General features: G+C 44.9%; 3 protein-coding genes across 7 annotated transcripts in view; 1 reads left to right on the forward strand and 2 right to left on the reverse strand.

Moving 5' to 3' along the window:
• Positions 1-653: 653 nt before the first annotated feature.
• Positions 654-21870, reverse strand: LOC107983900 (F-box only protein 44). The gene is made up of 7 exons (XM_062965965.1): positions 21637-21870; positions 17026-17315; positions 15722-16052; positions 15452-15572; positions 7616-7821; positions 2834-2970; positions 654-1946 (listed from the first exon to the last, which is right to left on the reverse strand). Exons 1-7 carry the CDS (start codon positions 21666-21668, stop codon positions 1789-1791), a joined length of 1275 nt encoding a protein of 424 aa, XP_062822035.1. The 5' UTR covers positions 21669-21870; the 3' UTR covers positions 654-1788.
• LOC134294440 (uncharacterized) lies at positions 9031-14308 on the forward strand. The gene is made up of 2 exons (XM_062965503.1): positions 9031-10802; positions 14031-14308. The coding sequence occupies exons 1-2, from the start codon at positions 9255-9257 to the stop codon at positions 14070-14072; spliced, it is 1590 nt and encodes a 529-aa protein (XP_062821573.1). The 5' UTR covers positions 9031-9254; the 3' UTR covers positions 14073-14308.
• A 3808-nt stretch (positions 21871-25678) lies between the features above and the next one.
• The window catches only part of LOC134292297 (F-box only protein 44-like), a 29230-nt gene continuing 27259 nt past the window's right edge, over positions 25679-27649 (reverse strand). For 4 of the 5 annotated variants that reach the window (XM_062965505.1, XM_062965504.1, XM_062965506.1 and 1 more), the window contains one exon: positions 25679-26202. In XM_062965505.1, coding sequence (XP_062821575.1) covers positions 25981-26202 — 222 coding nt within the window. In that variant the 3' untranslated portion in view covers positions 25679-25980. Of the gene's footprint in view, positions 26203-27393; positions 27528-27649 lie in introns of all 5 variants that reach the window. The other variant, XM_062965508.1, reaches the window with a different exon arrangement.

Genomic DNA, 27649 nt, shown 5'->3' on the forward strand with positions numbered 1-27649 from the left:
GGGAGAGAAGTGTAGTTTCCTCAAGGACCAGCCGCGATCCTCCCCCGTTCATCCATTCATCTTCATTTTTATGAATGACCGGACTTCTCATTCATATGCTTGCCTTCAGTTCTATGAATCGCCGGGCTACCAAGAACTGGAATTAACATGAATCCCTTCGCATTATTATTGTCTGAACTGCTTATGAACTTTCCATGAATTGCATGCTTATATGTTTATGAAATATTGGGATCAATTCTTTATTAGCTGATTAAGGTAACTTGGTCTATGGGTTCCCTGGAAAACCCCCAAACCCACATATTTCCCTTTTATATATAATATATTACAGAAAAAACCTGGGTTCCTTCCTTCGCTTTAAAAGCGGAGGGAATCTGAATCTCCTCCCGGTTCTCAGGAAACCCGCGATATCCCACACCCCCACCCCCAGGCTATACTTCCACTCAGAACTCACTCAATTTCGCACCAAGAATCACCCTAATTCATATTTATGTCTAAAATCGCCTAACCTTTAAAAGACAACCAACAGAGATCATTTTTTACCATTTCTTCTCCGGTCACCAGCTGACTGTCAAATTGCGTTCTTTGCCTAAATCGCCTCCCGCCGTGCACTATTAGCGCAGGAAAGGAAAATAAGCTATAAACGCTAATATTCAGTATATTTTTCGGCAATTTTGGGTGGAAATTGATAAGATATGATTTTCTATATCCCCTAGTATATTTTAATCAATTAATCAAGTCTGAACTCTAGCTAACCCCTGGAAATTCCTGCATTCCCTCACCCTAAAATTCTGGGCTTCACACATATAAGAAGGTAAACTGTCACCAAAAAGATTTAATCTATTTTGCAACTGCATGGCCCATAGCCAGAGATTGACCCCTAAATCGGAGCAGCCCCACGGGTGATAAGATTTCATATGGTAATGTTGACCACAATCCCATCCTGGACCCCTGGGGAGCCAAAAGGAAGACTCCCCACTGGTCCTGTCTCCGTACTCCCATAGTGTCAATATAAACTGACATCTCCGCCATACCTCAAGGTATTCATGAACAGTGTACGTGCGTAAAGGACCCCGGACAACCCAAATGACCCTATTCAAAAACAGCAATAATCTTAAGATTATCTTGGAAGGCGCTAGCCTCAGGTGGTCGCTTTTGCATAAGATAACCCCAATGATTCATTCACCAGAACCCATTGTCTAGTTGACTCCCGCCTTCCCCAACCCGATTGGCCCTGGCAGAGGCGAAGGTTGTCCCTCATTGGCCAGGATGCAGAGCGGGAAGCCTAGCTCCCGCCTAGTGTGACACCCTCGACCTATCAGCAGCCAGATGAGCAGAGGGACGGGGAGGGAAGTTCAAATATTCAAACTTGTAAAATGTATAAAATGGCTTTATTTCCAATGTATCGTTACATCTTGCATGTCGATCTATCGCTGCTCGATGTCCGTTCAGCTGAATCGCTAAATAAACACTTTGGCAGTTTTTTCCTTCAACTTGGCAGAGTCTTTTCCTTTCGATCTCAGGTAAATTTATATTCCGGGTTATTTTCTGCCTCCCTGACGGCTCGCCAAGGCTCGTTCCCTCCTCCTCGGAGCGGTCGGATCTCCCTCACAGGGCAGATCTGGGCTAATTGCGGTCTCGATAACATCTATATCCTAGAGCACTATGTCTCCCAGGGACTTGGATCTAAATCCTAGAGCTCTATGTCTCCCAGGACCTTGAATCTATATCTTAGAGCAAAGAAACTGTACTTCAGCACCCACAATCCCCGAAAGATTTGCTGGGTGATTACTAGGAAGGGTAACTCAACTTACCGATCCCGACAATCACAAAAACCGCCACTCCGTTCAGGATTCCCAAATATTGGATCCCAAAGACCACATGGTAGAGGAAAAGGGCCACCAGGCAGCTGAGTCCGATACTAGGAATCTCAAAGAACGAGAGGAAGACTGGAGGAGAGAGAAAGAATGAGGACGAATGTGCAAAGAATGGATGCGTCCGACTTAGAGCAACTCGCAAGTTGAACCTATTGTTGAATGAATGTGATTTTATTTACATTTACTGGAGGAGTTTGGGGGATTGACTGCACATGTTGGAAGTTGTAGTTCACCCTGCATCAAATCAGAGCACTGTGACTCCTACTGTGGAATTTAGAGGAGTTGTAGTTCACCTACACCCAAACACGCTATGAACCCAAACACGCTATGAACCCAAACAATGATGGGTCTGGACCAAACTTGCCATGCAGACCCGATAGGCCCAGATTTGAATAATGGTGGGTTTTGAGAGGAATTGGCCTGGACATTTGGGAGTAGTAAGTACTGGGATGTATAGTTCACCTGCAATTGAACCCCACCGATGATGGACCAGGACCAAACTTCGCACAGAGAAGCCTCAAGACCAACTGAACATACTGCAGGGCTTGTGGGAATGGGCCTTGATTTTGGGAGTTGTAGTTCACCTGCATCCAGAGAAACAGTGACCCCCACCGACAATGGACCAGGACCAAACTTCGCACAGAGAAGCCTCAAGACCAACTGAACATACTGCAGGGCTTGTGGGAATGGGCCTTGAATTTGCGAGTTGTAGTTCACCTGCATCCAAAGAGCACTGAACCCAGCCAATGACAGATCTGGACCACACTTGGTACACAGACCCAAAATGGCCAACTTTGAATACTGGCAGGGTTTGGGGAGGATTGGCCCACGATTCTGTGAATTGTAGTTCACCCACTCCAAACTGAGAATACATAACATTCAAAGACAAATAATGCCTTTTTCAAATAACCCGGGCACCTCCGGGTCCCCAAGCTAGTACAAATATAATTGCAACTCACCGGAGCAAGAAGCGAGGATATAGGCCAGGACAGCGATGCAACTGCTGCTGCTGAAGGCCAGCAACATGTCGTTGTTGAAGGTCTTCCGGACCTTGTAGTTGAACAAATCTGTCCCGCCGTAAAGAACTTGGACTTTGCTATGGGAGACAGAGCAAAAAGTAAGAGATTTGTAGTATAGGTCCTCTCGGGGGTCCCCAAACCTTTTAGACTGGGGGTGGGGGTGGGCGTTCATGATCTCTCAGACCATTGGGGGCTGGACTATAGTTGGCCACCAAACAACAATAACAACTACAATAATAATAACAATAATAATAATGAGGGTTGGAAGATACTCTTTGGGCCATTTAGTCTAACCCCCTTCTGCCTTTGTGCACCAAAAGCACAAGCAAAGCAACCCTGACTCCCAGCCTCAATGTTAATAATAATAATAACAATAATAATAATAAAGACACAACAATACTAATACTAATAGTATTAACACTCACCAAGAGATGCAACAAAAGCAAAACATTCCCATCATGTTCCGGTTTTTCACACAAAAACTAGTCAACTACATCTGCTCCAAATGCAAACAGATGACTCTGATGGAGCAGATGATCCAACAGCTCGAGCACCGTATTAAGACCCTTAAGAACATTTCAGGCACTCGAGCTCTTCTTGGACACTGCACAACACGCTGCTGTAGATCTGCAGCCTGCATCACACCAACACCACCATGATCAGGAACTTTATGGGGAGATCAACTCAAAGGTAGACAACCCTCAGGCTTGGAAGGAGGTCACCCATACAAAGAGACACAGGACCAGGCAGCCTCCGCAGAACTCCTCTGCTCAGCTGGATTTACACAACAGATTCGAAATTCTTACACCACTAACATACAATCAGGAAATACATCTCGTGGAGGACCACAGTTTCTTAGATACCACTCAGTGGGCCACCCTTGATCAATGCGCAGAGGATAGCCCTGACGGGGACAGCGCATCACCACATTCACACTTATGTAATCATGCAAATGCTCCATCCCCAATCGTAGACCAGGAGCAACAGGAACATCCTTGGGAGAGTGATGGGCTCTCGGATGTATCTCAATGGATTGTCATTGATGAATGCACTGGGGATGTTGAGGAGGAGGACAACACTTTATACCTACATGATTCACTTCCACAGGAACACTCTTCAGGGGACATACACACTGTCTTGCACAAAAGGGACCCTGTCAACCCTCAAAGGAAACAGGTCTTGGTAGTAGGTGACTCCCTCCTTAGAGGAACAGAAGCCATCATTTCCAGACCGGATGGGATGGCTCGAGAAACATGCTGCCTTCCGGGGGCAAAAATACACCATATCACTCAGAGGCTCAGCAGGCTCCTAAAGCCCCATCACCACCTTATATTGATTCATGTAGGAACCAATGACACCGCTAGGCATACTTTTCAAAAGATCACAAATGATTTTCAAGCTCTGGGAACAAAGCTAAAACTGTATAATGTACATGTGATCTTTTCATCCCTCCTCCCCGTTGTAGGACACGGCTCTACATAGGCTGGAAAAATAGTACAGGTAAATAACTGGCTCAGAAAATGGTGTCAAGAGGAGCATTTTGGATTCCTTGACCATGGTCTACTCTTCCAGGAGGATGACCTACTGGCAAGTGATGGGGTGCATCTCACACAAGTAGGAAAACATCTTTTTGCACACAGACTCACAAACCTCATCAGGCGCACTTTAAACTAGATCCACTGGGGGAGGGGAACAACAGCCTGGCGAACACTATATTACCCATGACCATAGGGAACCGCCGAAAGGCTAAACGGAGGGCTGCACAAACACAGCAAGGACCAAGTACAGAGAGCACAATAATCAGAAATAAACAGCTCAAGGGGAGGTCACAGGGGCTTACATGTCTTTACACTAATGCACAGAGCATGGGAAATAAGCATGACGAACTCCAACTCTTAGCACAGCACCACACATACGATGTCATAGGCATCACTGAAACCTGGTGGGATGACTCCCATCACTGGAATGTAGCCATTGAGGGCTATAACCTCTTTCACAGAAATAGAACAAAAGGGAGAAGAGGGGAAGTAGATTTATATGTCAAAAACAGTTACATTGCAGATGAAATGCAAGACTGTAATCCAGGAAATCAGCTTGAAAGCATCTGGATAAGAATCAAGGGAACCGGGACTCAAAAAGATCTTGTTGTGGGTGTATAGACCTCCGAGTCAGGATGAAGGACTTGATGAAGCCTTCTGTCAACAGCTGACCAAACAGGCACAAAGAAGAGATATAGTAGTCATGGGCGATTTCAATTATCCCGATATCTGTTGGAAAACAAACTCAGTCAAGAGTACAAAGTCTAACAAATTCCTCATTTGCCTTGCAGACAATTTTATGGTCCAGAAGGTAGAAGAGGCAACAAGGGGATTGGCTACTCTTGATCTAATCTTAACAAATGTGGAAGACCTGATCAATACAGTTGGAAGTGGTTGGATCCTTAGGGGCAAGTGACCATGTGCTCTTGCAGTTTGCAATACAAAGGAAGGCTGAAACTAAGACAAGTCAAACACACATTCTGGACTTTAAGAGAGCTGACTTCCAAAAAATGAAGGAATTGCTGAGCGGCATTCCATGGACGCCAATATTAAAAAACAAGGGAGTTAAGGATGGATGGGAGTTTTTCAAAAGTGAAATACTCAAGGCGCAAATGCAAACAGTGCCAACAAAGAAGAAAAATAAGACAAGTGCAAAGAAGCCAGAATGGATGTCCAAAGAACTTCTAACTGAGCTAAAGCTCAAAAGTGACATGCACAAGAAGTGGAAAAGGGGAGAAATCACCAAAGAAGAATTCAAATGTATAGCCAACTCCTGTAGGGAAAAGGTTCGCAAGGCTAAAGCGCAAAATGAGCTCAGGCTTGCCAGGGACATAAAAAACAACAAAAATGCTTTTTTGCTTACATTGGTAGAAAAAGGAAGAACAAGGAGGCTATAGGGCCACTGCAAGGAGAAGATGGGGTGATGGTGACAGGGGACAGGGAAAAGGCAGAACTGCTTAATGCCTTCTTTGCCTTGGCCTTCTCACAAAAAGAAAGCCATCTTCAACCTCAGCAACATGGAATGGACGAAGGATTTGGGGAAATCCAACCCCAAATAGGGAAACAAGTTGTCCAGGAACACCTGGCCTCTCCAAACGAATTCAAGTCCCCAGGGCCAGATCAGCTACATCCAAGAGTATTGAAGGAACTAGCGGAAGTTATTTCAGAACCACTGGCAATTATCTTCAAGAGTTCTTGGAGAATGGGAGAAGTCCCAGCAGATTGGAGGAGGGCGAATGTGGTCCCTATCTTCAAGAAGGGAAAAAAGAACGACCCAAACAATTACCGTCCGGTCAGCCTCACATCGATACCAGGCAAGATTCTGGAAAAGATAATTAAGGAAGTGGTCTGCGAACACTAAGAAACAAATGCGGTCATTGCTAATAGTCAACATGGATTTACCAAAAACAAGTCATGCCAGACTAATCTGATCTCTTTTTTCAATAGAGTTACGAGTTGGGTTGATACAGGGAATGCTGTGGATGTAGCGTACCTGGATTTCAGTAAGGCCTTCGACAAAGTCCCCCACGACCTTCTGGCAAACAAACTAGTAAAATGTGGGCTAGACAAAACTACGGTTAGGTGGATCTGTAATTGGCTAAGCGAACGAACCCAAAGGGTGCTCACCAATGCATCGTCTTCATCATGGAAAGAAGTCACGAGTGGAGCCCCACAAGCAGGGCTCCGTCCTGGGCCCGGTTCTGTTCAACATCTTTATTAACGACTTAGACGAAGGGTTAGAAGGCACGATCATCAAGTTTGCAGACGACACCAAACTGGGAGGGATAGCCAACACTCCAGAAGACAGGAACAGAATTCAAAATGATCTTGACAGACTAGAGAGATGGGCCGAAACTAACAAAATGAAGTTCAACAGGGACAAATGCAAGATACTTCACTTCGGCAGAAAAAATGGAAATCAAAGATACAGAATGGGGGATGCTGGCTTGACAGCAGTGTGTGCGAAAAAGAACTTGGAGTCCTCGTGGACAACAAGTTAAACATGAGCCAACAATGTGATGCAGCAGCTAAAAAAGCCAATGGGATTCTGGCCTGCATCAATAGGGGAATAGCGTCTAGATCCAGGGAAGTCATGATCCCATCTATTCTGCCTTGGTCAGACCACACCTGGAATCACACTGTGTCCAATTCTGGGCACCGCAATTGAAGGGAGATGTCGACAAACTGGAAAGCGTCCAGAGGAGGGCGACTAAAATTATTAAGGGTCTGGAGAACAAGCCCTATGAGGAGCGGCTTAAAGAGCTGGGCATGTTTAGCCTGCAGAAGAGAAGGCTGAGAGGAGACATGATACAAATACGTGAAGGGAAGTCATGGGGAGGAGGGAGCAAGCTTGTTTTCTGCTGCCCTGCAGACTAGGACACGGAACAATGGCTTCAAACTACAAGAAAGGAGATTCCATCTGAACATCAGGAAGAACTTCCTCACTGTGAGAAAGGCTGTTCGACAGTGGAACTCTCTCCCCGGGGCCGTGGTGGAGGCTCCTTCTTTGGAGGCTTTTAAGCAGAGGCTGGATGGCCATCTGTCGGGGGTGCTTTGAATGCGATTTCCTGCTTCTTGGCAGGGGGTTGGACTGGATGGCCCATGAGGTCTCTTCCAACTCTACTATTCTATGATTCTATGATTCCACAATGCAAGACCCTTTCTGGGTTTTTGGTGGGTTTACCTTTGGAAAGTCGAGGGAAAGAAAGGGTGTCTGGCCCAAGGAATCCGCAAAGCACCCAGTCCATCAGTGGTGGCGGCTCCTTCCGCTTGTTTCTTCAGCGTTGACACGCTGGTGCCGGTGATTTTGACTAAATCACTCCGTTGCACGATATGCTTCACATTGATGTGATGGACGCCGGGAGGGTAGCTCTCAAAAGTGTGTGAAACCTGGAAACATGAAATACACAGAAAGCATGAGGTGGGTGTGAATCCCGAGATCATTAATTACAGCGGAGCCTACTGTGTTGGTGTATTGTGGCCAAATTTGGTGTGATTTGGTCCAGTGGTTTTGTTGTTTACTCAGTCCTACAAACGTACATGTCTGACTCTGGGTTGGTGATCATCTCCATTTCTAAGCCAAAGAGCCGGTGTTGTCATAGACATCTCCAAGGTCATGTGGCCACGGGCATGACTGCATATATATATATGCAGTATATATATATATACACACACACACACACACACACACACACACACACACACACATACACACATACTAGCTGTGCCCGGCCACATGTTGCTGTGGCTTATGGGAATACTTTGTTGCCCAGGTGGAATAGCAGTGAATAGCCTTGCAGCCTCAAAAGCCTGAAGGCTGGCTGTATCCTGGAGCCATTGTGGCCGAGGGGGTTGCTAGGAGATGAAGTGGGCGGGGCCTAAAGGGGGCAAAGCTTACCTTTCTGACCAGCAACCAGGGTTGAAAACAGCTCTTCCTCGTTCTCTAGTTTGGACTTTATTTTCCAGGGTTTTTTGTTTGAAAGACATAGATTGGATGACTATGTCTTTTGTGGCTAAATTTGGTGTGATTTGGTTCAGTGGTTTTGTTGTTTACTCAGTCCTACAAACGTACATTACATATATATATACACACACACACACACACACAGTAGAGTCTCACTTATCCAACACTCACTTATCCAACGTTCTGGATTATCCAACGGATTTTTGTAGTTAATGTTTTCAATACATCGTGATATTTTGGTGCTAAATTCATCAATACAGTAATTACTACATAGCATTGCTGTGTATTGAACTACTTTTTCTGTCAAATTTGTTGTATAACATGATGTTTTGGGGCTTACTTTGTAAAATCATAACCTAATTTGATGTTGAATAGGCTTCTTTTTAATCTCTCCTTATTATCCAACATATTCGCTTATCCAACATTCTGCCGGCCCGTTTATGTTGGATAAGTGAGACTCTATTGTATATAGACTAGCGGTACCCTGCCAGCAACCTGTGGCGAAGTATGGTGGTATGGGAAATAAAGTACTGAGAAATTGGTGGTAGTTAGTATATGTTATCTCCTAAAGCTTGTGAATATACAATATTTCTGGTTGTTCTTTTTTTTTTTTTTGTCGGTTGGAGGCAAGTATAAATGCTACTGTCAGAACCCTGCTACTAGAGCCTGGATGTGGCTCTGAGTTTCAGGGTCACTGACATTGATAAGACACCTGCGTCCCAGGACTCGGAGGAGAAACGGCTGATGGTCTTGGCGGGGAATTTGCGCGGGGTTTTACTGAGCGGGAAGAGACTGTTCAAATGAGGGGGAGGGTATATAAAGGAGGGTTGGCCGGAGCCTCCCATTCTTGGCTTTTCTGATGTTCATGTTTCCTACAGTAAAAGTTCCTGGTGATACCACAGAGAGTCTCGTGTGTTCATTCAGGAGCGGCTGTGGTGAGCTGACACTAAGCCAAGAATACGGACACCATCCCGCTGTAGCGGTGAGGTGTAACATGCAAGTGGAGGATGAAGAGCTCTTGGGCGCCGGAGGAGGAAGGTCGGAAAGGGCCACTCCCGAGACGGACGCTGAGTTCCACCAGCTGGCGGCCCTGGCGTCATCCACCGCTTATGCCCAGCCAAATGGGGTAACCCAGAGGCGCGGAGTGGTGCGGGGAGATAGCACCGGAGGAGAGGAAGGTTCACCTTCCCCAGGTCCGCAAAAGATGGTGTTTCTGGAGGAGAGGATGTCGGCGATGGAGACCACCCTGGCAGTGATGTCGAGGGCGATGGAGCGCCTGGCGGTTTTGGCGGAGCCGGAGCGAGGAAGGGAACTCCGGGCTAGCTCAATGTGGGACGTGAGCATGGGAAGCAGCCAGGGCTTTGCAGACCTCCCAGCACCGAAGGGAAGGGAAATGCGAAAGGAGCCCGGTGCCCGGCCCAAGATCCAAACGAGCCTGACGCGGGTGGAGGAGAGTGACGACGAAGGGGAAAAGCCTCCGAGAATCCCGGCTACGCTCCCAACTGAGACCCTGGTGCCCCTGGCGAATGCCGGGCGTGGCACAGGACAAAGGGAAGCAGCAGCGGGGCCCACTGGCCCGCAAGGGGGCTTGCGACGGGCGGAGAATTGGGGATTGCCACCACAGGGACCCCTACCGAGACGAGAGGAACTAAGGATCGAGTTTGGGGGAGAGTCCTCTGAACTGGATTTTTTCCTGACCACGGTGAGGGGCTATATGGAGGACAATGCCCACACTTTTAGAACGGAATCCAGCCGGGTACGGGCCATTGGTGCAGTGTTGAAGAGGGGAGCGGCCAGCTGGTACGTTCAACTACACGCGCGGCGCGACCCATGTCTGGGGTCACTCCGACGCTTTATGGGGGCCCTGGAGACCCGTTTCCGAGATCCACTGGAGCAGATCCGGGCGAGGGAGGAGTTGAAGACCGTCTCCCAGGGGCAGAGGTCGGTATCTGAGTATGCGGAGGAGTTCCAATGCCTCGCTGAAAAGGTGCCGGAATGGTCTGCAGTGACAAAGATAGAACTCTTCAAAGAGGGGCTCAGGCGGGAGATCCTCTCCTGGGCGGTGCATCGTGATGAGCCTGACACACTGCGCGGATGGATTCAGCTGGCGGGGCGCATCGAGACATCGCTGGCCCAGGCGAGGAGGCACCGAGGAGGGCTACAGCAGCGGCCGCAGATGAAAGAGGGGAGCCGGAAGGAGGGATCAACCCCAGCCGGGAGGAGAACGGAGCCGACAGGGAACGTGAGCACCAGCAGGAGGGGCTGCTTCGTGTGCGGCCGTTTGGGCCACAGGGCTGCCGAGTGCTGGCAGAGAAAAGGGGAAGGCGGAGGCCCGCCCAAACCAAGAGCCGTGGCAGGGAAACGCGCCGAGGAAGAACCACCGATGAGGCACCACTCGGGGGGGTTGGTAAGTCAGGACAAAGCCATGATAGTGGTCCCCATTCAGCTGGAAAGTGGCAGCAAACAAGCAACCTGCAAAGCATTTGTGGATTGTGGATGTTCCAGGAACATCATCTCCCCTGAATTAGCCGAGGGATTGGGATGCGAAAGAACGAACCTAGAATCCCCAATAGCTTTTTCGCAGTTGGACGGATCCACAGCATCGGGATCATTAGCTAAGTACAGTGCCGAAGATGTAAAGTGTAAGATAGGGAGTTGGGAAGGAAAGGTGTCATTTGTGATATCACAAATAGCCAGCTATAATGTTATACTAGGCATGCCATGGCTGGGGCAGGCCAACCCGCAAATCAACTGGGAGGATAAGAGCATGATCTTCAGGATGAAGTTGGAAGGAGGGAGCCAGGAAGTGGAAAGGGAGCCGGGGAAAAGGGGGGAGGAAGACTCTATCAGGATAGCAGAACTGGCAGATAAATTACCCCCAGAGTATCGGGATTTTGTGGACGTATTTGATGAGAAGGAAGCAGACAGTTTCCCACCGAAGCGGAGAGTTGAAGTGAAGATAGAGCTAGTCCCAGGAGCAGAGCTTCCTAAGGCAAAAATATACCCAATGTCGGCTAGGGAAAAGGAGGAACTGAGAAAATACATTGATAAAAACCTAGCGAGGGGTTTCATAGAGCCTTCAAATTCCCCTCTAGGGGCGCCTGTGTTGTTCAGGCGCAAAAAGGACCAAACGCTGAGGCTCTGCATTGACTACAGGGGCCTGAATGCAATCAGCTCTGGAAATAAATACCCCCTACCTTTAGTGAAGGACTTGATCGCCCAGTTATCGGAGGGACAGATATTCACTAAATTGGACTTAATTGAAGCGTACCATAAATTGCAGATTAAACCAGAGGACAGGTGGAAGACGGCCTTCTCCTGTGCATTCGGATTATTCAATTATCGTGTGCTCCCTTTCGGTTTGTGCGGCGGAGGCGCCGCGTTCATGCAATTAATCAACGAAGTGTTGCATCCATTGTTGTACAAGGGAGTCTTTGTTTTTTTAGATGACATATTGTTAGTATCTCGGACTAAGGAGCAACACATAGAACTAGTCAGGGAAGTCCTGCAAAAGTTGAGAGAAGCAAAACTGTATGCGAAGCTTGCCAAGTGCGAGTTCAATAAAGACCAGATAGACTTTCTGGGGTATAGGATTTCCTCCCAGGGAGTGGCGATGGACCCTGCGAAGGTAGAAGACGTGAGGGGGTGGGAAGCCCCCAAAACACGGAAGCAGCTGCAATCCTTCCTAGGGTTCGCAAACTTCTATAGAACATTTATCAAGGACTTTGCGCGCCTCACTTTGCCATTAACGGATTTGTTAAAGACTAAAGGTAGGGGAGAAACAGCCAAAGTGAAGGCCCCAGGGGCCAAACTGACCTGGACAATAGAATGCCAGGAAGCTTTCGAAGCCCTTAAAAAGCGTTTTACTGAGGAGCCTGTCCTACAGCACCCTGATATGTCTAAAGCCTTTGTATTACATTGCGATGCGTCAGACCGGGCATATGGGGCAGTTCTGCTACAGAAAGACGAGGGGGGGAACCTGAAGCCATGTGGCTATCTGTCAAAAAAGTTTAGCGATACAGAAAAAAACTGGCCGATTTGGGAGAGAGAAGCCTTAGCGATTCTAAAAGCACTAGAGTGCTGGAGACACTTTCTGGAAGGAAGTGGAACACCGTTTGAGGTGTGGACTGACCATAGAAATTTACAGTATCTAAGATCCCCTCGTAAACTATCAGCGAAGCAAATTAGATGGGCCCAATATTTCAGCCGTTTTGATTTCAGACTCAGGTTCTTCCAGGGGAAACATAATATACTCGCTGACGCTCTCTCTCGGATGCCTCAGCACGGGGGAGGAATTCAGGAATCTGAAGGGAGTATTTTTCTTGATAAGCAATGGGGCCTGGCAGTACTAACTCGAGCACAAGCGGCCAAAGAAAACAAACGTACTGCCATTTCCACGGGGGGAGGAGAAATATGGGAGGAAGAGTTGAAGCGAGCGTATGGAATGGACAAATGGTTACAAACAAACAAAGAAAAGGGAGAATTGTGTGGGGATTTGGTGTTTGTAAATAAGAAATTGTATATTCCTGAATGTTTAAGACGAGAAATGTTAAGGAAGTACCATGATAACAAGGGTGCGGGTCATCTAGGCCCCACCAGGACTATTAAACTGTTGGCCAAACAATGCTGGTGGCCCGGAATGAGGAAAGACGCCAGGGGATACGTCACGCAGTGTGAATTATGTGCAGAGGGAAAAACACCACCGGGGAAGCCCCAGGGGCTATTGCAGAAGGTGGTGGAGCCCATGAGGCCATGGGAATGCGTAGCCATGGATTTTGTAGGCGAACTACCCCCCAGCAGAGGCCACAGATACATTTGGACAATATTGGACCTATTCTCAAAACAGGCACACTTTGTGGCTCTGCCAAAACTCCCTTCAGCTGAAAAACTTGCTGATTTGTATGTGAAGCATGTATATCGCCTACATGGGTGTCCCGACAAGATAATTAGTGACCGGGGAGTCCAATTTACTGCAAAATTTTGGGGAAAATTCTTACAGCTGTTAGGAGCAGAAAGGAACCTGAGCTCGGCCTTTCATCCCGCGACCAACGGGGGGGTCGAACGTACCCAACAGACACTGTGCCAATTCTTAAGGATGTACACCAATTATAGACAGGATGATTGGGCGGACCTTCTTCCGTTTGCTGAGATGGCTTTTAACGGGGCCGTACATTCGGCCACAGGTCGTGCCCCATTCGAAATAGTATACGGACAGGAGGTGGCACCTTTCCCCAGGCTACCCGAGTGGAAGGAAGGGGAGGGCCAGACCGACGAGGAATGGCCGGCCAAAATCAAGCAAGGGTGGCAAACCGTGGTAGAGGCATTGCGGGAAACACAAAAGAAGTACAAGCTCTTTGCGGATCGTAGGCGCCGAGAGGGGGACAAATTGGGCGAAGGAGATCTGGTTTGGCTGAGCACAAAAAACCTGAAATTGGGGTTCCCATCCAAGAAATTGGCTCCACGCTATATAGGGCCATTCAGGGTAGCAAAAAGAATAAACGAAGTGACCTATGAGCTGAGGCTACCAAAGGACCTAGGAAAGGTACACCCGGTATTCCATTGCAGCCTGTTAAAAAAGTATAAAGGAACTCTGGACAGCGGAGAACAATAGTTGTGTTTAATCTTTTCCTTCCAGGACGAAGGGGAGGAGGACGCCATGTCAGAACCCTGCTACTAGAGCCTGGATGTGGCTCTGAGTTTCAGGGTCACTGACATTGATAAGACACCTGCGTCCCAGGACTCGGAGGAGAAACGGCTGATGGTCTTGGCGGGGAATTTGCGCGGGGTTTTACTGAGCGGGAAGAGACTGTTCAAATGAGGGGGAGGGTATATAAAGGAGGGTTGGCCGGAGCCTCCCATTCTTGGCTTTTCTGATGTTCATGTTTCCTACAGTAAAAGTTCCTGGTGATACCACAGAGAGTCTCGTGTGTTCATTCAGGAGCGGCTGTGGTGAGCTGACATGCTACAATGAGCCAGAATGACTAGCATGTAATGGCCTTTCAGCTTCAAAGCCTGGCTGATTTCTGCCTGAGGGAATCTTTTGTTGGAATATGTTAGGGGTTGCAGGTTCAAATCCGGGGAGCGGGGTGAGTGCCCGCTGTTAGCTCCAGCTTCTGCCAGCAGTTCGAAAACATGCAAAGGTGAGTAGATCAATAGGTACCGCTCCGGCGGGAAGGTAATGACACTCTGCACAGTCATGACCTTGGAGGTGTCTACAGACAGCTCCAGCTCTTCGGCTTAGAAATGGAGATGAGCACCAACCCCCAGAGTGTGAGTAGATCAATAGGGACTGCTCTGGCGGGAAGGTAAGGGCGCTCCATGTAGTCATGCCTATGGCCACATGACCTTGGAGGTGTCTATGGACAACACTGGCTCTTCGGCTTAGAAATGGAGATGAGCACCAACCCACAGAGCGTGAGTAGATCAATAGGTACTGCTCCGGTGGGAAGGTAACAGCGCTACATGTAGTCATGCCTGTGGCCACATGACCTTAGAGGTGTCTACGGACAACGCTGGCTCTTTGGCTTAGAAATGGAGATGAGTACCAACCCACAGAGTTGGACACGACTGGACTTAACGTCAGGGGAAACCTTTACCTATCTATATATATAAAAATGTAATGTACGTTTGTAGGACTGAGTAAACAACAAAACCACTGGACCAAATCACACCAAATTTGGCCACAAAAGGCATAGTCATTCAAGCTATGTCTTTCAAACAAAAAACCTGGAAAATAAAATCCAAACTAGAGAATGAGGAAGAGCCGTTTTCAACCCTGGTTGCTGGTCAGAAGGGTAAGCCCTGCCCCTTTTAGGCCCCACCCACTTCATCTCCTAGCAACCCCCTCGACCACAATGATGCTGGGATACAGCTAGGGTTCAGGCTTTTGAGGTTGCAAGGCTATTCACTGCTATTCCACCTGGCCAACAAAGCATTCCCATAAGACACAGCAACGCGTGGCCGGGCACAGCTAGTTAAATAATAATATAGTCATTATTCTCCATTGGCTGAAATTATGCTATATTATCATATATAATATCACATCTATAGCTGTACCTCATTCCACCAATCACCATTATAATTCTTTGGTAGGGTGCATTCTTGGAGGACCTCCAATCCAGCCGACAGCAGCTTCACATGGAGTTGGCTACTCGGACAATTCCAGGTGTAATAGTGCCTATTTTGGAGACGGAGAAATAGAAGGAAGCATTAGGTTTCCACGGCTGAGTGGGCATTCAAACCCAGGACTCAACATTCAACACTACACGACAATATGGACATATTATGTTTGGGGATCTGTCGTGGTCCTTCTTCTCCGGAACTCACCAGTCTTTCATGATTATTTTGGGCCTGGATTCGTCCATCAGCTGGTCTGAGTAGCCTTCCTCCCGCAAAGTAATCCGCTGCCGCTTCATCCCGCACTGACGCCAACCCGTACTGCTAAAAACAAAGCATCTCTGGACCTCCTGCGGCGGACAGGGAATCTTCGGACACGCTTCAGAGAACTGGACGCATCCTCCCGACTCACCTGACAGGTCTCTGGAGACATCCCAATGAGGCTGGTTCGTCAATTCCCAGAAATCAAAGAAATCTATCAAAAGGTCCCAAATAAAAAAGAAGAGTTTCCATCCCTGTTGATTCTCAAATGCAGACCAAAAACAGATGGGTTATACTCCAAACATCAAAGGAGAGGCCCACGGCACCGAACCCTATCTCTAAAATCTCATAAAGGGGTGGAAAGTCCACTGAGGATCTGGAGATCTTTCAATAAGTGTGTTGAAGTTCCACATGGCCACTTACTTAACCCTTCAGTAGGTGTGTGACCACATGTCCATTAGAATCGTATTTTCCAGCAGTATTATACAATGGGGTTACAGCCAATGCATTCCTGTCTAGCAGTGCATTATCTATCTAACTGGAATTCCAAGATGCCTCTATGGAAGATCTTGAGATATTTCAATGACTCTCTAAGCTGCCTCTATGAAAGATCTGGTGATTTTTCAGTGAGTCTTTAAGAGATCATTACGGAAGATCTGGAGATCTTTCAATGAGTCTTTAAGGTGCCACTATGGAAGCTGAGGAGATCTATGAATTCATCTTCAAGGGATCCCTGTGGAAGACATGGAGATCTTTCAATGAATCTCCAAGATGTCTCTATGGAAGACCTTGAGATCTTTCAATTAGTCTCCAAGGGATATCAATGGAAGATCTGGAGATCTTTCAATGGGTCTTCAAGGGATCTTAATGGAAGATCTGGATATCTTTCAATAAGTCTCCAAGGGATATCAATGGAAGATCTGGAGATCTTTCAATGGGTCTTCAAGGGATCTTAATGGACGATCTGGAGATCTTTCCATTAAGTTTTCAAGGTGTCTCTATGGAAGATCTGGAGATCTTTCAATGAGTCCTCAAGGGACCCCTATGGAAAACCTGGAGATCTTTCAATTAAGTCTTCAATGTGTCTTTATGGAAGACCTGGAGTAAGTCTTCAGTAAGTCTCCAAGGGATATCATTTGAATATCTGGAGATCTTTCAATGAGTCTCCAAGGGGTCTTAATGGAAGATCTGGAAACCTTTCAATTAGATCTCTAAGATGCTTCTATGGAAGATCTGGAGATCTTTGGAGAGACAGGACCCACCTTCTCTGCAGGGTTTCTTGACCAGGTTCCTCTGGCTCTGTTGGAAGTAGAAGGACCTCCAGTCTGGGAGGTCACTATCCGACTCCTCCAGGCAGAAGCCCATCCGCCGGCACTTGCGCTTCCAAATCATAGGGAGGTCCACCAGATCCCTCCAGTGAGAGCAAACCCGGCAGCAGCTGAGGACCAAGTCCTTCTTCGGGACCAGAGAGAGGATGTCGAGGAGGAGCTCCTCTGGGAGGTTTTTGATGGTTGCTTTCTTCCACAGAAGGGATCGCATCCAACTGGTGGGGGGGAAATGGGGAGGGATGGGAAAGAAACCACGGACCAAAGATCAGATGAGTTTGGAATCTATACTATCATTAATGGTCCACCAAAACATGATGAAGTAGAAATAGAAGACTTTGCTAAGAAACAATGCATTCAAAACTAGAGGTTCTCCAGATCTTTTGGGAGTTCGACTCCCAGAATCCAACTGCTAGTTCCAGGACTGCAGAGCATTAGGCCATGGCAGTTCAAGAGGGTGTGTTGTTGTTGTTGTTGTTGTTGTTGTTGCTGTTGTTATTAGTAAAGAAACCTGGTGAGGAATGCAAAGATATCTTAACTGCAACTTCCAACAACTTGGATGTTCCAACATGCTTTCAAACAGTAGGTCCACCCAGTCCATCAACATCCAGTCTTTACTGTTATTGTTTTAATTATATATGCTGTTGTCATGTTGTCTTATCTGTTGATTGGGCTTGGTCCCCATGTGAACCGCTACGAGTCCCCTTGGGGAGATGGAAGCGGGTTATAAATAAAGTTTTATTATTATTTACTAGCTGTGCCCGGCCACGCGTTGCTGTGGCTTATGGGAATTATGTGTTGACCGGGTGGAATAGCAGTGAATAGCCTTGCAGCCTCAACGTCTGGCCATTTTATAGGCAGTGTGGAAGAGGACCGAGTGAAGAGGTCCTGAGCTCCATTGTGACTGAGTTGGTTGCTAGGAGACAAAGTGGGCAAGGCCTACCCTTCTAACTGGCAGCTAGTAAAAAAACGGCTTTTCCTGGTTCTCTAATTTGGACTTTATTTTTCTAGATTTTATTGTTTGAAAGACATATTTTGGATTACTATGTCTTTTGTGGCCAAATTTGGTGTGATTTGGTTCAGTGGTTTTGTTGTTTACTCCATAGTAAAACGCACATTACATTTATATATATATATACTAGCTGTGCCCGGCCACGCGTTGCTGTGGCTTAGTCTGGTGGTGTTGGTCAGTCTACATTAGGTTGTATTGATGCTGTGACCTCCACCCTTCTTTATACTCACATTAGTAGTAGTATTTGAAGTCTGTTACCTTCTTCAATTTTTGTGTTGATTGATAATTGCTTGAGATCCCTGTTGTCTTTGGTTTGTTGTTAATTGTAATGTCTGATTCTGCTGAGTGCGGTTTATATTTTTATTGTGGTACAATAGTCTTTTTTTTGTTTTGCCTGTGTAGGTGTTTATTATTATTGTTGTTGTTGTAGTGGTCATGAAGGTTGGATAAGTTAGATGCTACTGTATTGTTTTTTGGAGGCCCAGTGTAGCACTGACTGGCCTCTCAGCCTCAGTGCCTGGCTGTTTCTTGCCTGTGATGGTGTTGATTCTTATTGTTGTTGTTGTTGTTGTTGTCATTGTTATTATTGTAATTTTTTTTGGAGGCCAAGTGTGAATGTAGGGATTGGGGAGGTGGATGAGTTGTGTTGTTAAATTTTGTATTTGTTATAGTCACAATGTGTTGTTGTGAGTTTTGTGGGTCCGGATTGTGGTTTTGTGGTGTGGTTGTGTTGTTACAACTGAGAGGCAAGGCTTTTGTGTTGTGTTGCCAAGTTTTGTATTTCTGGGGCATTTAGTTGTGTGCCAAGTTTTGTATTTCTGGGGCATTTAGTTGTGTTGTTATAGTCACGATGCATTGTTGTGAGTTTTGTGGGTCCGGATTGTGGTTTTGTGGTGTGGTTGTGTTGTTACAATCGGGAGGGAAGGCTTTTGTGTTGTGTTGCCAAGTTTCGTATTTCTGGGGCATTTAGTTGTGTTGTTATAGTCATGATGCGTTGTTGTGAGTTTTGTGGGTCCGGTGTGGTTTTGTGGTGTGGTTGTGTTCTTACAACCGGGAGGCAAGGCTTTTGCATTTTTTTGCCAAGTTTTGTATTTCTGGGGCGTTTAGTTGTGTTATAGTCACGATGCGTTGTTGTGAGTTTTGTGGGTCTGGATTGTGGTTTTGTGGTGTGGTTGTGTTGTTTCAACCGGGAGGCAAGGTTTTTGTGTTGTGTTGTCAAGTTTTATATTTCTGGGGCGTTTAGTTGTGTGCCAAGTTTCGTATTTCTGGGACGTTTAGTTGTGTTGTTATAGTCACAATGCATTGTTGTGAGTTTTGTGGGTCCGGATTGTGGTTTTGTGGTGTGGTTGTGTTGTTACAACCGGGAGGCAAGGCTTTTGCGTTGTGTTGTTAAGTTTTGTATTTCTGGGGCGTTTAGTTGTGTGCCAAGTTACGTATTTCTGGGGCGTTTAGTTGTGTTGTTATAGTCACGATGCGTTATTGTGAGTTTTATGGGTCCGGATTGTGGTTTTGTGGTGTGGTTGTGTTGTTACAACCTGGAGGGAAGGCTTTTGCATTGTGTTGCCAAGTTTCGTATTTCTGGGGCGTTTAGTTGTGTTGTTACAGTCACAATGCGTTGTTGTGAGTTTTGTGGGTCCTGTGTGGTTTTGTGGTGTGGTTGTGTTGTTACAACTGGGAGGCAAGGCTTTTGCATTGTGTTGCCAAGTTTTGTATTTCTGGGGCGTTTAGTTGTGTTGTTATTGCATGATGCGTTGTTGTGAGTTTTGTGGGTCTGGATTGTGGTTTTGTGGTGTGGTTGTGTTGTTGTAACCTGGAGGCAAGCCTTTTGCATTGTGTTGCCAAATTTTGTATTTCTGGGATGTTTAGTTTTGTTGTTATAGTCACTGCGCAAACAACTTTATCATTATATATATATATATATATATATATATATATATATATATATATAATAATTAGCTCTGTCTTTACAATCACAAAAGGTTTGTTTACGAAAAATAATATATACATTTCTTCATAGGGAAGGTCTGGGTCCTAGCTACTCTATAACTCCATCTCTTTGTGGGTTTCAAAGAGAAGGAACAATATCTAAACACTAAATCTCTCCTGATGCACAAGCAGAGAGTGATTTCAATACACACCGCACAGATGCAAAAGTAGAAGTCAAAAGTAAAGGCCTGCAGTTGAAAAAAATCCATTCTACACCAAGTGGCCAGCTACTGGTTAAAGGACATTTAGTATCATGCCAAGTTGTTGTTGTTGTTTTTGTTGCTGTTCTTTTTAAAAAACTTTGTATGCTAGTTGTTGTTGTTGTTTTAAAAAACTTTGTGCTTTCAAATACATTACAACTTGTACCCTCGATTGGCTTCTGACACGACAAATAAATAAATCATGAAGAACAACACTTTATTATTTCAAAACACCTAAGAAAAAGTCTGGAAAGAAAAGTTGGGCATTCAGCTCACAGCAAGCAGAGCGTGAAGTGCCATGTGGCTGTAAAGAATTGAGGGCCGAGGAGGCCAAGGTCCAGAGTTGTGTTTTTACAATCACAAAAGGTGTGTTTACAAAAAAAGGTCATGAAGAACAACACTTTATTATTTCAAAACACCTAAGAAAAAGTCAGGAAAGAAAAATTGAGGATTCAGCTTACAGCAAGCAGAGCATGAAGTGCCATGTGGCTGTAAAGAATTAATAGCTGAGGAGACAAAGGTCCAGAGTCGTGTCTTTACAATCACAAAAGGTGTGTTTACAAAAAAAAATCATGAAGAACAACACTTTATTATTTCAAAACACCTAAGAAAAAGTCTGGAAAGAAAAGTTGGGCATTCAGCTCACAGCAAGCAGAGCGTGAAGTGCCATGTGGCTGTAAAGAATTCAGGGCTGAGGAGGCAAAGGTCCAGAGTTGTGTCTTTACAATCACAAAAGGTGTGTTTACAAAAAAATAAATCATGAACAACACTTTATTATTTCAAAACACCTAAGAAAAAGTCTGGAAAGAAAAGTTGAGCATTCAGCTCACAGCAAGCAGAGCGTGAAGTGCCATGTGGCTGTAAAGAATTGAATGCTGAGGAGGCAAAGGTCCAGAGTTCTGTCTTTACAACCACAAAAGGTGTGTTTACAAAACAATTCACAGGGAAGAACTTGGTCCTAGCTACTCTAGAGCTCCATCTCTTCTAGGATTTCAAGGAGAGGGAAAAATCTCTAAGCACTACATCTCTCCTGACACACAAGCAGAGAGTGATCCCAATGCACACAACACACACTCAGATGCAAAAGTCAAAAGGAAAGGATTGCAGTAGGAAAATATCAATTCTACACAACCAATCAGAATGAGAGCAGAAACAGAGAGGAGAGAAGGGGCGAAGAGAATCTCTCAGCCTATTCTAAGCTAACTAACTTGTTCCTCACTGAGGACTTGAGACTTGGGCAGGGTGGGGTTGAATTCGAACAATTACTACCTCTTTGGGGGCTGGATCCGTTCTGGGTTTTAGTCCGAACTTGGAACCCAAGTGCCAATGTGGTAGACTTACCTGGGTAAGTGGGCCACTCCAAAGGAAGACATGGGGTTCAGATGAAGGGCCAGGACGATGGAATGGAGAGTCAAGGCAAGCAAGACATTGAGAACTCTTTCGACTCCAAACTTCTTCCTCTTGTTTCGGGAACGAGGAAACGGTCCCAGAGCAGGAGGAGTGGCTCATGCTGTGTAAACGAGGAAGCAGATTTGTGTCCTGGCTCAAGGCCCAGCCTTGAAGGTGTGCATCATGCTCAGCAACAGCCAGAGTTGAGCAGGGATTCGAACCTGTGACCCTAATTCAAGGCTATTCCAATGGCTGGCTTTTGACAAGACCCAGGACGGTTGACCATGTTGGGTCTGTGTACCAAGTTTGGTCCAGATCCGACACTGACTGGATTCAGTGCTCTCTGGGTGCAGGTGAACTACAACTCCCCAAACACAAGGGCAATGCCCACTGTAAAGAAGTGTGAATTTTTTAGTTTACAGATGTCATGTTTAATTGTGATTTAAAAGTCATGTTTAACTATGTTTAAAAGGGTAAGTTTTAGAGTCAGTATTTCAGTTACTCTGCTCTCATGAGTGGTTGTCATGGAGAAGGGGACGGAGCCAACCACCGTTTGGAGAAAAAGGAGGGAATGTTTTAAAAAGCAGTCAGTCTGTGGTCAGAGAACCATAGGGAAGGTTAGTTTTTAGAGTCGGTGCCCTTATGAGGTACCGGGAGACTGATTCTGGTTGAGGGATCAGGGTGGCTCAAATGTTTGATTTTTGAGTCAATTTTAAAATAAGTTTGGTGACTTATTTTAAGGTAGTCTGTTTCCAGATAAGGAACAGATAGTCTGTGTTTGTAATTCACAGGGTAAAAGCAGTTAAAGCAGTATAGAAAGAAGTGGAGAAAGAAGTGACATTTTAGGAAGTTTGAATCACCTCATTCTGTTATTGCAACTGTTAAGGAAAGTGCCTCTAAGTGAGAATTGTAACTATTAAGCTTGTGCCTCAATAAACGTGTTATTGTTCTTTTCCTTCAAACATCTCAGTCTCTATCATATATACACACATTAAGAATAAACAACAAGAAGAAAGAAAAACAAAATTTAAAATGTCTCCTCTCTAAGTAGCCAGTGGCTAAATCTTCCAATAGTAGTGGCAAGAGTTGATAATCCCCTTAACATCTGGTGGCAGCGTTTAAACAAGACATCTTTAATAACTGGTGGCAGTGGATATAAAATATATAATAATAACATCTTTGCATCCACAAACCCCTGCAGTATGTTCATGGGGCTTCTCTGTGCCAAGTTTGGTCCCAGTCCATTGCTAGTGAGGGTCCTAGTTTCTCTGGATGTAGGTGAACTACAACTCCTACAAATCAAGGTCAATTCCCCGGGGGATCTGTGTGCCAAATGTGTTGATGCAAGGTGAACTACAACTTCCACCCTGTTGAGTCAGTCCCCCAACCCCCTCCAGTATTTTCCGTTGCTGATCAATTCCTCTGTTTGCTGTGTGAGAATAGTAGGAAAGGGTTAAGGGAGAGGGAGTGGGCGGGATCATGCAAATTCTACACCGAGAGAGAAAGGAACTCTGGGATGTGGCGCTCACTATAACCTGTAAAGCTTACGTAAATGGATACCTGTGCCACATACACACATATGGGTTTTCGCTTTTATTATGGATTTAGATTAGATTACATTATATTATATTACATTATTATATCCCATTGTGAAATAGAGTGTTTTCCATACAGAGTGTATTATTATATTATCAACTATGTCTTTTGTGGCCAAATTTGGTGTGATTGGGTTCAGTGGTTTTGTTGTTCATTCCATAGCAAATGCACTTTACAATTTTATATATATAGATTACATTATTATATTATATTGTATTCTTATTATATTATATTATACCTCACAACCTCTGAGGATGCCTGCCATAGATGTGGGCGAAACGTCAGGAGAGAATACTTCTGGAACATGGCCACACAGCCCGAAAGTCATACAACAAACCTATTATTATATTATATTATTATATTATATTACAACTAGCTGTGCCCGGCCACGCGTTGCTGTGGTGAAGTCTGGTGGTATTGAAAATAAAGTATTGAGGAATTGGTGGTAGTTAAGGTAAAGGGTAAAGGTTTTCTCCTGACATTAAGTCCAGAAATGTCTGACTCTGGGGGTTGGTGCTCATCTCCATTTCTAAGCCGAAGAGCCGGCGTTGTCCGTAGACTCCTCCAAGGTCATGTGGGATGACTGCATGGAGCGGCATTACCTTCCCGCCGGAGCAGTACCTATTGATGCACTCACATTTGCATGTTTTTGAACTTCTGGGTTGGCAGAAGCTGGGGCTAACAGTGGGGGCTCTCTCCGCTCCCCCAATTCAAACCTGCGGCCTTTCGGTCCAGAAGTTCAGCAGCTCAGCGCTTTAACAATCAGGGGATATTATTTCCTAAAGGTTGTGAATATACAATATTTCTGATTGGTTTTTTTGTCTGTTGGAGGCAAGTATGAATGCTGCAATTAGGAAAAATGATTAGGATGTAATGGCCTTGCAGCTTTAAAGCCTGGCTGTTTTCTCCCTGAGTGAATTTTTTGTTGGGAGGTTTTAGCTGGCCCTGATTGTTTCCTGTCTGGAATTTCCTTGTTTTCAGAGTGGTGTTGTTTGCGATATTTTATGTGCTTCTAATGTCTGTGGCCCTGAGAAAACAGAGGATTTGCCAGACTTCGATGATGGGAATACTTGGTTGGGAGGTGTTAGCTGGTCCTGATTGTTTCCTGTGTGGAATTCCCCTGTTTATTTACTGTCCTGGTTTTAGAGATTATATTGTTCTGCATTATTGTATCCCAGTAATTATTTCATATTAAAGTACAATCTCACTTATCCAACATTCGCTTATACAATGTTCTGGATTATCCAACGCAGCCTGCCTTTTCATAATCAATGTTTTTGTAGTCAGTGTTTTAAATTCATTGTGATATTTTAGTGGTAAATTTGTAAATACAGTACAGTAGAGTCTCACTTATCCAACATAAACGGGCCGGCAGAACGTTGGATAAGCGAATATGTTGGATAATAAGGAGGGATTAAGGATAAGCCTATTAAACATCAAATTAAGTTATAATTTTACAAATTAAGTACCAAAACATCATGTTAGACAACACATTTGGCAGAAAAAGTAGTTCAATCCACAGTAATGCTATGTAGTAATTACTGTATTTATGAATTTAGCACCAAAATATCACGATATATTGAAAGCATTGACTACAAAAATGCGTTGGATAAGTGAGACTCTACTGTAATTATTACATAGCATTACTGCGCATGGAACTACTTTTTCTGTCAAATTTGTTGTATAACATGATGTTTTGGTGCTTAATTTGTATAACGATTACCTAATTTGATGTTTAATCGGCTTTTCTTGAATCCCTTCTTATTATCCAACATATTCACTTATCCTGCCGGCCTGTTTATGTTGGATAAGTGAGAGTCTACTGTATATTGATAATCTTATATTATCTGCTTAGAAGTGGATTATATGAGGCCCCTTCTTCACAGCTGTATAAAATGCACACTGAAGTGGATTATATGGCAGTGTGGAGTCAAGATAATCCAGTGCCAAGCAGATAATCTAAGATTATAAATGGGTTATATAGCTGTGTTGAAGGGCCTTGAGTCTACACTGCCATATAATCCAGTGCAAATTAGATAATCTGTGGAAGAAGCCTAAGTGAGGCCTAAATCTGCCTGTCCCCGAACTGAAGCCTGGCTGTCCCTTGGTTGCTAGGCAACCAAGTGGGCAGAGATTAGCCCTCTAAACTGGCAGCAATTGGATAAAAAAAAATTATTGCTCTCCCTCTAATTAGGACTTTATTTTTCTTTTCTTTTTGTTGTATCAACCTTGAGGCATGGATGATGGGTTGTGTTGTCAAATTTCAAGATTGGGGGGCCTGTACTTTTGTTGTTTTGTCCGCTGCCCTGATGCCATCACTCTTTTATATATATAGATATATATATTATTCCGTTGCAAAATAGAGTGTTTTTCAACTCATAAACACAAAACACACGACTGTATAAATAGATTTTAATCATATAAAGACACCAACGTGAAAAGAGCACAAAACCCTTGACAAACATTTAATAACCCATTACGGACAATGACTCTCCTTTCAGGCTATGGGATATTGGGAGTTGCAGTTTCCCAAGGTCTTCCGGTGCATGTTAGGAATTGTGGGAGTTGTAGTCCAAAACACACGGAGAGTCCAAGGTTGTCCAAGGTCTATAGTGTGGAAGAGATGCTGCTCATTTCCGCTTTCTGCCCACCAAGGCTCCTGGGATGTGTAGTTCCACAATTTCCCGGGGCCTTAGGAAACTATAACTCCCGGGCTTCCAATTGCAATGTAGCAGGGAGGCAGAGATTGAAAATGGCGGGGAAGCGGGATTTTTCGGCAGTGGTGGCTCCTTCCTCGTGGGTCCCTTCGGGGTCGATGGTGACACTGGTGCCGGTGATTTTGACAAAATTCCTCGTGGACACTTTATGCTCCAGATCGATGTGACGGACGCCGGGAGGACAGTTCTCGAAAGTGTGCGAAAGCTGGAAATACAAAAGACATAGAAAGCATGAGGAAGGTGTGAATCCGCAGATCATTAATGATGGCGGAGTCTCCTCCTCCGGAGGTTTCAAAGCAGAGTCCGTTTGGCCATCTGTCAGGAGGGTTCCGATGGTCTCATTTGGGTTGGATATCCCCCATAGATTTACAGTCCATGATGTAAATATATGTATCAAAACGTAACCACTAACCACCTCTCTGTGATCCAGTTTGCTGAATCCCTCCAGCCATTTCCCAAACCAGGTAACCATCAGTACCTCTGCAGGGGTGGTGGACTGATTAGGAAGGTTGGCCATTGGCTGAAATTAATATATATTAATATAATATAATATCCTAAAATATATAATATTATAGTATGTAACATAGTCACTGTTGGCCATTGGCTGAAATTAATATTATATCTATATATATAAAAGAGTGAGGGAATCCCGGCGACCGACAAAACAACAAAACTACAGGCCTCCAAACCTCGAAATTTGACAACACAACCCATCATCCACGCCTCTAGGTTGATACAACAAAAAGAAAAGAAAAATAAAGTCCTAATTAGAGGGAGAGGAATAACTACCATATAATCCACTTCAGTGTGCATTTTATACAGCTGTGAAGAAGGGGCCTCATATAATCCAGTTCTAAGCAGATAATATAAGATTATCAATATACAGTAGAGTCTCACTTATCCAACAGGCCAGCAGAACGTTGGACAAGTGAATATGTTGGATAATAAGAAGGGATTCAGGAAAAGCCGATTAAACATCAAATTAGGTAATCATTATACAAATTAAGCACCAAAACATCATGTTATACAACAAATTTGACAGAAAAAGTAGTTCCATGCGCAGTAATGCTATGTAGTAATTACTGTATTTACAAATTTACCACCAAAATATCACAATGAATTTAAAACACTGACTACAAAAACATTGACTACTAAAAGGCAGGCTGCATTGGATAATACAGAACATTGGATAAGTGAATGTTGGATAAGTGAGATTCTACTGTAATATGAAATAATTACTGTGATAGAATAATACAGAACAATATAATCTCTAAAACCAGGACAGTAAATAAAGAGCAACACCCTGAAAGCAGGGAAATTGGAAATTCCACAAAGGAAACAATCAGGGCCAGCTAACACAGACAAAAAAAATTCAAAAATATTGTATATTCACAACCTTTAGGAAAGAATATCCCCTGATGGCGCTGCGTGTTAAAGCGCTAAGCTGCTGAACTTCTGGACCGAAATGTCGCAGGTTTGAATTGGGGGAGCGGAGAGAACCCCCACTGTTAGCCCCAGCTTCTGCCAACCCTAAAGTTCAAAAACATGCAAATGAGAGTAGATGAATAGGTACTGCTCCAGCGGGAAGTTAACGGCGCTCCATGCAGTCATGCCAGTGGCCACATGACCTTGGAGGTGTCTAAGGACAACGC

This window comes from Anolis carolinensis, unplaced genomic scaffold (assembly GCF_035594765.1).
Source record: "Anolis carolinensis isolate JA03-04 unplaced genomic scaffold, rAnoCar3.1.pri scaffold_15, whole genome shotgun sequence".
NCBI lineage: Eukaryota > Metazoa > Chordata > Lepidosauria > Squamata > Dactyloidae > Anolis > Anolis carolinensis.